This window comes from Myotis brandtii, unplaced genomic scaffold, assembly GCF_000412655.1.
Source record: "Myotis brandtii unplaced genomic scaffold, ASM41265v1 scaffold37, whole genome shotgun sequence".
Classification (NCBI taxonomy): domain Eukaryota; kingdom Metazoa; phylum Chordata; class Mammalia; order Chiroptera; family Vespertilionidae; genus Myotis; species Myotis brandtii.
Genome location: NW_005364225.1, coordinates 3,433,645 through 3,448,641, shown reverse-complemented (window position 1 = coordinate 3,448,641; position 14,997 = coordinate 3,433,645). Strand labels below are relative to the sequence as shown.

General features: G+C 36.0%; 1 protein-coding gene across 1 annotated transcript; it reads right to left on the bottom strand.

Annotated features, from left to right (window-relative positions):
* Window positions 1–1,658: 1,658 nt before the first annotated feature.
* Window positions 1,659–14,614, bottom strand: BIRC3 (baculoviral IAP repeat containing 3). The gene is made up of 8 exons (XM_014544586.1): window positions 11,523–14,614; window positions 11,338–11,437; window positions 9,751–9,829; window positions 8,440–8,488; window positions 6,593–6,835; window positions 2,758–3,012; window positions 2,455–2,496; window positions 1,659–2,339 (listed from the first exon to the last, which is right to left on the bottom strand). Exons 1-8 carry the CDS (start codon window positions 12,370–12,372, stop codon window positions 2,146–2,148), a joined length of 1,812 nt encoding a protein of 603 aa, XP_014400072.1. The 5' UTR covers window positions 12,373–14,614; the 3' UTR covers window positions 1,659–2,145.
* Window positions 14,615–14,997: the final 383 nt, after the last annotated feature.

The following is a 14,997-nucleotide window of genomic DNA, read 5'->3' as shown; positions in this document are numbered from 1 at the left end:
ACTGAAAGCTCAGAGGCCGGCAAGGCAGGCGGGGAACGTTGGCTTCCTCCGTCACTGAAGCAAGCAAGCCTCCTGTTCACTTCAAGCTGCCTAGCTGCTGGCCGCCATCTTGGTTGGCAGTTAATTTGCATATCGCCCTGATTAGCCAATGGGAAGGGTAGCGGAGGTACGGCTAATTACCATGTTTCTCTATTATTAGATAGGATGATCTGCCCAATTCTGAGACCTGAAGGTCAGATTGGATGGGGAGTGAAGGTGGAGAGACTCAAATGAGTTACCACACATCAATCAGCCAAAAATGGAACTACCAGTATTAGCTATAGTGATTTATTTTTTCCAAAACAAAATTTCAATTTAACTAATACTTGGGGAAATAACAAAATATTTGATTAGTAAGTTGGTTATGTTAATTATAGATTACTAAAATGAGAAATGAACAAGAGTTTTACAAAAGGGAGATAGGAAAGTTCAAATATTATGTGTAGTATGCAATAAGAACCAGATAAAAAATAGGTGTTGCAAAAGACATGTACTGTCCTATAGCTGAGTTACAGATCACCTAAGCAATATTACAATACAGGCTAGTACCCCAGGAGAACCATTTAGTTAGCATGTCGCTAACCAACTGAACCTTTGAACTGAGAGGCAAAATCAGTGACATCCCAAAGAAGTAGTCTCCTAGTGTCAGAATAAGGAGATGGATTCTCTCCCCCTTGCTTGGTTCCTAATCTTCCTCTGTGCAACCCTAGCAGACATCTAGAACTGGTTTTGCTAATTGGCCTTTGCTTGTCCCCCCAAAAGTATTCCCCATTATAGAGTTACTTCTGGTTTTAAAGACCTAATAACATAGGAAACAAAGGATAGAGAATTACCCTTTGAATGTGGTACCAAAAAGAAATGCATAGGAGGAAATTCTGCTGCACTGACAGTATAGAACATATTTATTTACCTGTTGGTTCCAGGGGCTGCTACCCAGTGTACTTTCTAAGTCCTAGAATTAATACCAAAGTGGTAAGAATAAAACGAGGGACTTTTCCCAATGGATAGGGTTGGCACAAGACTTCCTGACTGAATCAATAGACAAATGAATAAACAAACACTGAAATGATTGTTTGATTTCATATCAGACATCCCATTGAATCCCATCAATTAAAGCCAGGTGTCCTCTACAAGTGTAAATGATGGAACAACTTAAAGAAAGGGACCTAAACTATCCTATATAATAAAAGGCTAATATGCAAATCAAACGGCAGAATGACCGGTTGCTATGATGTGCACTGACCACCAGGGGGCAGACGCTCAATGCAGGAGCTGCCCCCAGTGGCCAATGTGCTCCCACAGGGGGAGCACCGCTCAGCCAGAAGCCAGGCTCATGGCTGGTGAGCGTAGTGGTAGTGGCGAGAGCCTCTCCCGCCTCCATGGCAGCACTAAAGATGTCCAACTGATGGCTTAGGCGGGCCTAAGCCATCAGTCGGACATCCCGTGAGGGCTCCTGCACTGTGAGAGGGTGCAGGTGGGCTGAGGGACCCCTCACCAAGTGCACAAATGTTGTGCACTGGGCCTCTAGTAATTCAATATTGAAGAGGTTTTAAGTTGGTAAGGAAGGAGCCTAGGAATGCCTAAGTTATCCGATATCATAGAAATAAAAATATTAAGAATAAGAGTAATTCTGATTGCTTTATTAAAACATTTCTCACATAGTTCCTTACAAAAACACCATGTCTATAAAAGGTTACTCAACAAATATCAAAACCTTCCATGTATAGGACACTTATCAAAAAAGACAGAGGATCCATGTTCTTGGTTCTTAATATAACTCCGAAATATTTAAAATTCTGAAAGGTTAATTAACAAATCTTAAATTTTACTTCACTTACAATTTCAGTAGTGCTGAATTTTGATTTAGTATTGTACTTGTAGTGCTATCCCTATTTTTTTGTTCACAAGAAAAGAAGCATATCATTCTCTTGCTATCTGAAATATGTTTATATGGTTTAGCTGTATGTTTACATAAATATATTTATACTTGTGTAAAACAAAATTTTCTGAGTTGTAAATAAATTTAAAAAAATAAGTAAACTAAAGCAATATAAAAGTTAAAATTACAATACATTTAACCCATAATGCCAAAATTTTGGATCATCTTCATGAAAGAAATGTACGAACTGTACCCTTGATTGTACCTCTACAAATAGGACATTTTCTTAGAGAAGGGGCACAATCTTTGCATACTACTAGATGACCACACGGAATAAACACTATGGAAACTTCTTTGTCCATACACACTTTGCATGTTCTTTCTTCTTGTAGTCTCCTCAATTGTTCTTCTATTGGTAAGTCTAAGAAGAGAAATAAATTTTTAATAAAAGGCAATTTGGTGCTTCTCTCCCAATGAAAAGCCAAGAAAATAAAAATAATGTTTTCTACTGGCTTAAATCATTAATACTATTTTACCTGAAACATTTTCTGTGGGAACATACTTTATGTCCTGTTGCACTAAGGAGGAAAAGAAAAAAGCATTACTAGGGCAAGTAAGGTCAGTATTTAGTCACAGAATACATATTTTTAAAGTAACAGTTTAGACTCCAGCCAAATGCTAGAAATAATTGTCATCATGTCAAGGCAACAAAAGTCTTTAGTCTTTTGTGCAATTAATAGTTTATATATTTGATTGGATTTTTTCAATAATCACAATTATTAATAAGCATATTTTCCATTGATCTAGAAAGTTCTCAAAAGTAATTTTCTAGCACTCACCAAATAGACGCTTGTATAACGTGGGGTCATTTTCTTGTAGAGAGTTTCTGAATACGGTGGCTGCAAAATTTCCTTTTACTATAATAGTATCAATCAGTTCTCTTGCTTGCAGAGTTGTCTGCGTTTTCAGTCTAATAATATCATGTTCTTGTTCATGAATCACTCCGGCAATTAGTAGACTATCCAGGATTGGAACCACACAAGTCAAATGTTGAGAAAGCGCCATCCTGTTCTTCCGGATATATGACAGATCATCTTTGTGAAAAAGAACACAAACATGTTCAATCTCTATTCACAAACTTCCTTCCACACCTACACATATAACTGAATGAAAAAAATGACCATAATTCATAATCAGGCATTAAAGTTGATTGCTAGGTTTAGGGGTACCAAACCCCCTGTGTCTAATAACAATGTTACGGACTAACACTTACTGAGCACTGTGGTAAGCACTGAGAGTGTATTTACTCATTTCATCTTCACAACAGCCCTTTGAGGTAGATACTAGTATTTTAATTTAACAGATGAGAAAACAGAGGTACAATGTGGCAAGTAAATTACTTGAGGACACACAACTAGCAAAAGTCAAACCAAGGGAGTCTGGCATCATAATCTGTGCTCTCAACCATTTGGCAATACTGCTATAAAATACAATTTAGAACCTAATAAAATTGAAATTTCTATTTAACCTAGTCAAACTGGGGGAAAAATAAGATAGTTAAAATGATATAATATTTTTCTTAAATTACATTTACGCATAAAATTCCTTTAAATTTCCATTTTAAGATGAAATTTTTAGTTATTTTCCTAAATTAGACATGATATTGCCATTACCTAAATATTTTGCAGTAAAAGGGGAAAGACATTAAGAGCATTTTGAAAACTAAATGCTACTTGTCAATGACACATTCCTGTCATTTAGGATCACTGTATTCTCTGAGATCTAGATTTTTTTATCTACTGGTGAAATGTTTCCTATTTTGAAGCTCTGAAATTTTATTATCTTTTATTCTAAATTTAATAATTATCATATAGTTTTACCATGATCCATAAAACTATTTCTATGAAGTAACTAAGAACAGAAGTTAGGTTGTCTAAAGAAGTATTTGGGAGAGATTTCCAGATTTTAGAAGCACTGACTTTGTCAAGTAAAAGGACACAAAAATAGAACAATGTAATAAATAATAAAATATAGGGTTTAGTAAAAAAGTCAAGGTTAGAGATATACATTTTCAAGATAATTGAAGCTCTGAGAATAAATGAGAATTGAAGCTCTGAGAATAAATAAAAGATCTGAGAATAAACCTAGAGCAGTATCTGGCACAAGATCAATGCTCCAAAAATATAGATTGAACAAATGAACAACCAAGCCTTAGTAATTTAAAGAGCAATGGGAACAAAGAAGTAATAGAGGGGGAGAAGAATTAGAACTTAATTTATTCTGTTAAAGTATCTGTGTTAGAGAAATAGTGATATATTAAAAATTAAGATATAATTTACAACTTGATGTTGAAGTATATTAGTTTTTCAATCTAAGATTAATGTTTCTAATTTCATGTTATTTAACCTAATGTAATCAATTTGCTGAAATTCTTAAGATGTCTAAAATTGGATTGCTAGTGGCTGTATGAAAAAGTCTCATTTCAAAGTCATAGATCCTATTCTGGCTTCTAAGGTGAAAATACTTTAGAGGCATTTTATTCTCTTATTCTGGAAAAATATCCTTAATTTCCTCTTTATTTACACCCCTGTCAAGAAATTACCCACTGTTCTCAGAAAACTTTAAAATAATCAGTAACCTAAATGGAAGTATTTTCATTCACTCATTCAAAGAACATTTCTTGAATGCAGACACTATGTGGGTAGTGTGGGTATAATGTTGAGCCTGAGAAGGGATCTTTTTGACAATGCGTATTATTGTATACTAGAGGCCCGATGCATGAAATTCATGCACAGGTAGGGTCCCTAGGCCTGGCCAGTGATCAGGGCCGATCGGAGCCTTCTGGCTGCCAGCCGGGGCCTTCCTTCATTCTTCACTGCCCCCTGGTGGTCAGCACACATCATAGCAAGTGATAGAACTCCCAGTCGAACTCCCGCAGGGACACTTTGCATATTACTAGACTTTTATATATATAGATTGTTGAATTAGGGTTATAGCTGGAGACTTTGTTGATTTTCTTCAGAGGAAACATAAGTATTTTATAGCTGGATGGCTTTAGACTTCATGGAGTCTATAAACAATTGTGGAAATGAATGTTCTCTTCTTTGAGCAATTGTTCACTGATGACCAATAGCCAAACTGAGAAGACTATAGGAAGGGTTTGCAGCCTGATCTTCACTTCATAATGAAAAAGAGAACTTGAGTAGGGTGGGCAAAGATGAACTTGGACTATTTTGCTACTTGAATTGGTGTGTAAGACTATAACTCACACTTTGGTAAATAAATAATGCTGTATTACTATAGTCTGATATGTTTGCCTGGGTTGGCCAGAAGGCAAAGCCACCTTAGTGGGCAAGAGTAGGTTTACTCAGGAATGGAGTAAACAATCTCACTGTCAATCATCCTGGAAAGAACTAGATCCCAGATGGCCTTGGGAATAAGAATAAGGGGCAACCTCTTTTCTCCTTCTGGGCTTAGTGGATATTTGGGGACCTGAGCCTTGATTAGGGAAAACATGCTTTCCTGGTCATTAGTATAAACTGGCCAGAGCTATGCAGAGATAAACCAAAAGCTAGGAAGAGAGATTTGTGAGGATGAGCCATTTGTGCCATAGTGCTCTTCTGTTATCCCTTGTTATCCTTAAAAGTTGAGCTTGTTAAAAGTTGCAGTCTGTTTTTAGCTATGTTGAAAGGACTCTCAGAACTGGTCCATGCTTGGGGAAGAGTGGCAAAGGAGAGATCATCTCTTTGTCTAGGCCACAGTGATGGGAGCAATGAGAGCAACCAGTTGAGACCGGACATGCTCTGAGGAAGAGTTTTGGTAAAAGGCAATATAGTAAAAGCAATAGAGTAGCAGACAAAGCTAGTATGGAAGGACATGGGTAAGTTATCTCGAGAGAATGTGAAACAGTACCTATCTTAGGACTCCCCTAAATACTAGACGGACACTAGGAAGGAAAACTCAGCTCTTGTACAGGCAGGTAGGAGACTTCATCATAATTTGTACATTAATTTATAGTCATAGGCTAAAACATACTGCTATGCCGATATTAAAATTAATAATTGTTACTGATCCCATCCCAATTTAAAGCAAGCAACTGGCCTGGGGTTAAAAGCATGCCAAGAATTGCATGCACAATCAACTACCCAGAATCCTATCTAATAAAAAAGTGATATGTAAATTAACCATCACTCTGTGACAAAGATGGCGGTGCCCATAGTGGCAGCGTTGCCCTGGCAATGCGAGCCCAGCGTCCGCGCCCAGCTGCGCAGAGAGAAGGGAGGGGAGGGGCCCCGGCCACACAGAGGGAAGGGTGGGGCCTTGGGCCAGACTGGGGTGAGTTGGAGAGGATGCAGCCTGGGCTGAGGGACACACCCTCTCTCACTCACACACACACACACACACACACACACACACACACAGTGCACGAATTTCGTGCACCAGGCCTTTAGTAAAAATATAAATTAAGAAAAAGCAGGAAAAAAATGCTCTCATTAAGTATATTCATTTCAATTTACTAAGCAATTAAAATATATTTTAATGTGAAGAAATTTTTCAGAATACTAATCATAAGAAAAATCTGATTGAATTAACTGTGAGTATATTTTCAATAACTTATATGCAGTGACATCAAATTCTTATGGAAATAGAGACTGTACTAACAAATATGTGTACCTGATTCTTCTTCCTCAGTTGCTCTTTCTTTCTCCTCTTCCCTTATTTCATCTTCAGCATAAAGTAAATCTAATACAAGATCACTGACGATTTTATAATTCTCCCCAGTTGTTAGAATTTTACTCTGAACTGTCTGTTTTACCAGCCTTCTACTGAAGCCCATGTCCAAGGCAGCTGTAACCACAGGTGTATTCATCATGACTGCATCTTCCGAATGGTTTTCTCCAGGTCCATAATGAATAACTATATGGAATAAAGAATTTAACACATATTGGGATAATCTGTATTTTTTTAAATTAAAAGTTATTACAATTTCAAAAACATAACGCCCAAGAAACATAAAGGTACTATTTTGTATTAACTTCGTTAAATTTAAAATAATGATAAGTACGTTCCGTCACTAGAGTAAGAATATGGAATATTGTATTCAGATACAAAATATGCATTATCCGGCATAACTATGAGTATGAGAAGGCAATGGAATGTTGGGGATCACCCCCAGCAGAACAGAGGTCCTTTTTTCCCATGTTGAATGAACAAATGAGCTTTCTAAATCAAATATGTTTCACATATTCCCAAAAGAGGCCATTGTCATCACTCACCTTTATTACTGCAATGGCCTCTTTCAGTATTGCTCCCATCTAGTTCATTCTCAACACTGCAGCCAGAGTGACATTTTAAAAACAGAGATCTGATTGTGTCACACTCCTTGAATTCCACCAACAATTCTGCTGCCCTTAGGATTGTGGCGTGTAAGGTCACACACCATCTCTGGACCCTGTTTACTTCTTCATCCTTACCTCTCGCCACTTGTTCATTTGCATAGTACACTCTAGCCCAGGAGCTGCAAACTGATGGATTTCTCACCATTTCCTCATTTTATTCTGTACCCTAGTCCAGAAGTCACAAATTCTGCCTGCAGTGCTGACTACTCTTACTGCTGACCTGGTTCATTCATTTATCTGTTTGCAAGTCCTACTTCTGGCCATACAGAGTTTTGTTCAGTTCTTCAAATGTGCCTGTTCTCTTTTGTCTCTGAAGTCTTTCTGCCTGGAATATTCTTTCTTCCCTTTGTCACTTGGTTAACTCCTATTGGTCCCTGTGATTCTATGATAAGACCAATACTTCTCTCATCTGAAGCCTTTTCTGATCTTTCCTCAGGCACTCTCAGAGCACACTTCACCTTTCCCACCACATCCCTCTCTCCTATCTATGTATTTGTCTGTCTCCCGTTGCCTATTAGCTCATGAGAACAGGAGTTATGTTTATCCTGTTCTCTAGCCTAACCTCAGAAGAGCAGATACACAATAAATATTCATTGACTTTAATTGAACACTAGATAGTAGAATAGAAGTGCTTGTTCCAATATAGGCTCTATCACCTTTTAGGTTTAAGGTGATGGACAGATCACGTAACCTCTCTGAGCCTCGGAGTCCCTATTTGACAATAAATAGTATTTTCTACCCTCTCCATTTCATGGAAAGAATATGTGAGCAAGCTAATGTTACAGTGCATCTGTTCCTACCCTGGTCTGAGAACAAGGGTTAGGCTAGATGTATGTAAGTTTGTTAAAACAACAGATGCTCAAGCCCTGCCCTTAGATAACTATGATTTAATTCAGTAGGTTTGAAATGGAGACTAGAAATCTGTAATATTTTTTTAAAGTTCCTTAGGCAATTATGATATGCCCTAAAGTTTGAGAAATACCAGCTTAATGTATTTGAAAATGTACTGTAAATTATAAATCATACCACAAATATACGTATATTATAACTATTATCAAATTTCTATCGTAACAGTACCAAGTGGTTCTATTTAAATGTGGCAATTATTATCATTGTACATACTTGGTAACTCTGCATTTTCATCTTCTGGATTCTCTGAAGTAGATAACAGCTACAGGGGGGAAAAGGTATAAAATTAAAATATAAATCTTATCCTGTCCATTGCAACAAAAATAAATCAAGAGGCCTATTTTATTCAACTTACTGACTTGTTTATTGGCAAAATAATTTTTATATCAAAAGCACTATTTTCAGCAGTAATTTCCTAAGCCATAAACTAATAGCATTTCTTTGGGTATGTGTGTGTATATATTAACATATAAATTCTATTTTTATTAAGGCAGGAGAAGGGCTAGATCTTTTCAGTGATCTACGACATTCATTGTTTGCCTTTCATCCCAAATATCAGACATTTCCTGGATCAGTTGGACCCTTTATCAGTTCCATTTGCTATGCTTAGAAAGTGTTTGGTCCTCAACACTACTATATAAATTCTTTTTAAAAAATATATTTTTATTGATTTCAGAGAGGAAGGGAGAGGGAATAGGAGAGAGAGATAGAAACATCAGTGATGAGAGAATCACTGACTGGCTGCTTCCTGCATGCCTCACACTGGGGATCGAGTCTGCAACCTGGGAATGTGCCCTGACCGAGAATCGAACCAGGACTCGAACCGGGACGTCTTGGTTCATAGGTCGATGCTCAACCACTGAGCCACACCGGCTGGGCTATATAAATTCTTATTTGTTTTTTCAGGAAGATTAGAAAGAGGAATACAATTCTCTTTCTCAAATCTTTTTAAGAAAAATTAATATAGTAAACCATTATAATTCTACCATCCCCTCCACCCATTTTTTGCCTCAAATTTTATTGCAACTTCCTTAGAAAAATGCTTAGAGAGAAATATTAACTTAAATATTATTTTTCAGGAGGTTTCTAATTCTGAATCTGTTTTTATCCTAAAAATAGTACTCTAAGATCATGCTGGGTGTTGTAAAAAAGAAAACTTTTTTTTTTTTTTTGGTAATTCTTACCCAAGGACATTTTTTCCATTTATTTTTAGAGAGTGGACGGGATGGAGGGAGGGGAAGAAAGAAGAGAGAGGAGGAGAAAGGAGAGAGAGAGAGAAATATCGATGTCGATCTATGGAACCAGGGATCAAACTTGCAACTTAGGTACATGCCCTTCCCTGGGAATCCAACTGGAGACCCTTAGGTGGGTGGGCGGGCACTCTAACCACTGAGCACACCGGCCAGGGCAGAAAATGTATTTTTAAAGCAAGTCTTGCCTTTGTAGTAAAATACTACTCTCTAATTATTATAAAATATTTTATCTGTTGTTAAGCAACGATTAAAAAACTAATAAAGTCCCTACCTGTTCAAGTAGATGAGGGTAATTGGCTTGAACTCGACTGATGAACTCTTGTCCTTTAACTCGTATCAAGTACTCACACCTAAAATGTAAGCAAAATTAAGTTTGAGGAGTTATTTGAATCTGGCCGTTTGTAGACTGCTACACATTTTAAATTAACACAGATATGCATATAACCATTTGACTAATCATGCAGCATATGAGAAGTGTTAAGAGACACTGCAAAGGCGAGATGATGTAAGCAAGAAGGCTGTAACTGGTAATACTGTTCATAAATTAGCTTTATATGCTTAAAAGATGAAAATATACAAAGGGGGACAAGAAGAAAGAATGAGGAAGCTAAACATTTTTTATTAAGTCAGATATTCACAAGTTTGACATTTCCTAGATAATACACATCCATTGTCAAATTTAAGTACTAAATTAATTCATGACACTACCAAAGCAAATTTACCGTTCTTTTTACATATTCACAAAAAGCAGCACTTTTTAAGACATCTATGTAAAGTATTCTTTATCCCTTCATAATTTTTGAAATCTGAAATATTTGGGGAGCACTATGTTGCTGCAAATGAAGATACAGTTTTATATTTTTAAAAAGCATATGTAATGAAAAGAAGTTAGGATTTCAAGTTTAGTAATCACCATTAAATATACTAAAAGTTTTGACCATGAAAAATATAATTATAGCCACCTGATTTTAATAAAAAAAGGAGAGTGTAAACAAGTATGGAATAATCAAAAGTATAAGACATGACAATAAAAAGCTAGGTAGTGATCAAAAAGCTAGATGTGATGGGTATTCTTCTCAGTTTCTTTTTATCCATAGTACTTATTACCTTCCAACATGCTACATAACTTCTTTATTAAGGAGTTATGTAGCATGTAAAATCAGTATGAAACCATAAGTCTTGGTTTTGTCCCACTGAGTATTTTAAGTGCCCGGAACAATGCCTGGCAATAGATGGTTGATTAATATTATTGAATGTTGAATGAATGAAAATATGTCCAAGATATAAAATTGATTGAAAAAAAAGCCTCAAAACAATATATATAATATATAATTCATGTAGAGAAATTATATACATTTATCTATATACAGAGTGTCCCAAAACACTTCAACAGTTGATAGCTCAATTTTGAAAATGAAATGTGTTTTAATAAACACTGCTTTTATAATTATTCAAAGTGTATACATTTTGGGGGGACACCCTATATGTACATATGCGTAAAGAGATTTTGGAGGATGTTCACTAAAATGGTAGCTGTAGCCATCTTTAGGTTGTGAGTTCTGGGTATTTTAAATTTTTTGTCTCTGTACTTGTTTATAACATGTGATTTTGGTTTTATAATGAGCATATATTAAAATATATACTAATTATACAAAAAATCCTAAATTTATTTCTTCTTTGTCTTAAATTTCCATCAAAATATTTTAAGTAATTATTTTTCTAAGCAATGCATCCTAAATTTATTCACAAATGTATGTCTGAAACAAAGAATCAACTAATGGCTGACTACAAGGTAAACACATATAACCCATCTCATAATAATCACACACATTTGCAAAGAGAATTTCAAAACAATTACCTTGGAAACCATTTGGCATGTTGTACCCATGGGTCATCTCCAGATTCCCAACACCTCAGTCCACCATCACAGCAAAAGCATTTGACATCATCATTGTGACCTAAAATTGATGTTGCACCAAAACTTATAATTTGCCCACTGAAATGCATAAAACATTTTGAATTTTTTTAGATTAAGTTTCTTACCCATATAATAAAAACCTGCACTTGCAAGCTGCTTAGGATGAACTCCAACAGTAGAGGGCCAGTTACAGAATGTTCTGAAACGGGCGGCCTGCGTCTGCATGCTCAGATTAGAAACACTGTATCTGGAAGTGTCTTGAGGCCGACTTTCTAAAAACGGGCAGTGGGGGAAATGTCTCAGGTGTTCCGACATAGCATCATCCTTTGGTTCCCAGTTGCTCAGTTTTCCACCACAGGCAAAGCAAGCCACTCTGTCTCCAGGTCCTATGTAGTAAAAACCCGCTTTTGCCAGATCAGTTGGTGACAGGAAGGTCAATGGCCACGTCTGGAAAGTAAGTAACCTGGCGTGTTCCGTATTCATTATACAGTGGTTGGGACTTCTCAAGGCAGACACATCGTGATTTGGTTCAGAGTTCACAGGACTTGAGGGGAAGCTGGAATAAGAGCCACTGAAATAACCACTGTTTTCCGAACTTGGAAATACTGAATGTGTGGAATTTGTTCCCGAAGAAGGCAAATTAAGCGGAGAGGTGGCTCCCGAAATGTTACCGGAATTTAGTTTCTGAAGAAAACCACAGCTAGGGTACAACTTTTTATGCTTTTCAATCGGTTTGTCTCCTTGTTTCCAGTTATCCAGCATCAGGCCACAGCAGAAGCATTTGACCTTGTCATTCACACCAGTGTAATAAAAACCAGCGCGAGCAAGACTCCTTTCGGACACAAGAACACCAGCGGGGAAAGTCGAGTACGTAGACATTCGGTATAGTTCACAGGAAAAGTCATATTTCATTTCAGACATGTTGGCGCTTTTCATCAGCTTTGATAAGAATTCGCTGTTTTCTACGAGGTTCATAAAGAAATGGATGGGGAGGAAAAGGGACTAGCCTTTCTCTAGGGAGGTAGTTTTGTGCATGGCTTTGATTTTTCTAGTTTTAGTTCTAGGTTGAACACCTAGAACGGAAATATTTTGTTCTTTTTTTCTCCTCTGTCTTCAGGGTTTCAGCACAGCAAGATCAAAATCCTGCATTGACACATCTTAAGGAACAATTATGTATAACAGCACCTTTGTATGAGCATACAATGTAAGCATGACGCCCTATAGTACCTTGTGATGAAAATGCAAAGCCTTCGCAAGTGTAGAGAGCTTTGGGTCAGCAAGATGCCATTTAGTGTGAGGCACTTCAACAGGCAGGTCAGTGCACTAGAAGAACGCTTCAGTGACATTCAGCCAGCCTATCGATAAAACGTCTGACTCACACAGCTAGCTTGCTCCCATGGTGGAAAGTTATGCTGGATAAGTGCTCTACAGAAAATAAATATTCTAACTATGTTTGTTTTGCTTTATTTAGATTGTGAAATTTGGTGGTGGGGGGCGGTAGAAAGCATAAGAGAAAAAGAATGCATGCCATAGTTCACTGACTCTAAGATGCATATTTTAATATCTGTTATAGAGAGGTATCTTAAAATTAATGCCATATCATATTTTAATTAGCAGCATTTTTATTTCTTAGAGGTATATAAAATTATAGTATACCTTATAATTGGTGACATCTTAGATTCAGTGACATATAGTATATCCCAAATCTTGCTCAGATTAGGTAATTTTTCTTCCTACAATCATTTTAATGGGGAGAACAAAGCAATCCAAACTTTTCTTCCAGATAGAGCTTAAGTCGTAACAGAATTAACTGATACATCTTAAGGCATAGTTTTAAAATTTATTAAAGAATAATTATTTCTCATAAATAGTCAGGAACCTGGTTGCTTTGCAATAGCGATACCATTAGATCTTACTTAGCAAATTAGACATTCCATTTTATTTGCTCAATGGGTCTCCTAAATTCAGCTTCATGCTGTTGAGAGCCAACATCAAATCTTCTACTCTGATAGTGGATTTAGTTTTAAGACAACCAAAAGTGCCAAGTCTGTAGGTTAAGATGGATAGCCAAATACAAATATGGCATGGTCAGAAAATATTCCACAGATAGCATACCTTGAACTGGAATTTATCAAGACAAAATAATAATAAATTTACTTTGTCACATCCACTCCTTTTGAACAGCAGAGACCGAAAAACTCAGAATATCTCAATTATGACTAGCTACTAGTGAATAGGTTCTGCATCAATAATATCAGCAATGACCAATAAACAAATCATCATGGTTTTTCTAGCAGTGATTTGTAAGCATGGTTTCCTGTTGGGATCTTTCTTTTCTTTCTTTTGTTTTTGTTTTTGTTTTTATACTGGGATTTTCCACTGCAGACTTTAATGCTTTATTTCCAGGTGGCAAAACACACACACACACAAAAAAAACATATCTCAAAGGTGAGTTATTGTATCTAATTTTAGTTTTTCACTGGTCAAAAATTTTACACATTGTTATAACACCTTCTTGGGGCTTATTATTGTCTCTGTGTAAATTTTACTTCTGAATAAGGTTGTTCCTTTATCAAAATGTAACCATCTAGCCATCATTCTTATTCTTATCAGTCTCAGAGATAACAGCCCATTTGAACAAACTAAAATACCAAGAGTCTTATCAATGGTTAGATAATTTATTCACCAATCATCAAGTTCATCTTTCCTACTTTGTCTAAATTTCTTGTACTTATCAAAAAGTTTTGTTCTTGACATTTCTTTGTCATTGTAGAAGTCTTTAAACATGTCAAAGGTCTTGTTTGCATATTTCTCTAATTTAACAGAGGGTTGAATATTAACTCTTTGTTCTAGATAACTGTCATTCATTTCTAAATCTTTAACAAACATAGGTACTTTTTTTCTATTCTACACAGCAGCCAGATTGCTCAGCCAATTTTGAAGAGTACTTCAACAATGTGTCCCAAGTAAAATCACTTCTCCACAGTCAAATTAAAAAAACTCAATATTACTTTATAGTTATACCTCACATAACTAGATATTTTTTAAATGATAACATTCTTTGGATGCCACAAACTCTAATTAACTACTTAATTTGTTTATTCATGCACAAAACTACCTCCCAGAGATTAGACTAAGTCCCTTTAAGGATTTTAGGCCTCCATGATGAGCTGTTTTGAGTTACAGAAAAAAAATGGAAAAAATCTAAAAGAAGTAAAACAGTTTGCTTCCTTTGTAAAACCTGTTTAAAAAGAGAGAAAGAGAAAGAGAGTTTTAAAAGTCAAATAATTCATAGAAGTAATACAATTATATTTTTTAAAAATATTTTCCCCAAAATAGAGCACTAGTATTTACTGATTGTCCACTGTGTACAAGTTGCTGTACTACACATGGCAGAGGCCAAGAAATCCAAGACAAAAACCAGAGAGCTCAAACGGGGAGCCAGTAGAGGTATTATGTTTGGCTTACACAGAATTAACTATAATATTTTACTAATTTTTAAACTTTTTTATTTTAAAATTAACTTATACTTAGAGAAACCTTACAAAAATAACAGTTCACACATACCATGTACTCAACTTCCCCAAAGGTAACATCTTA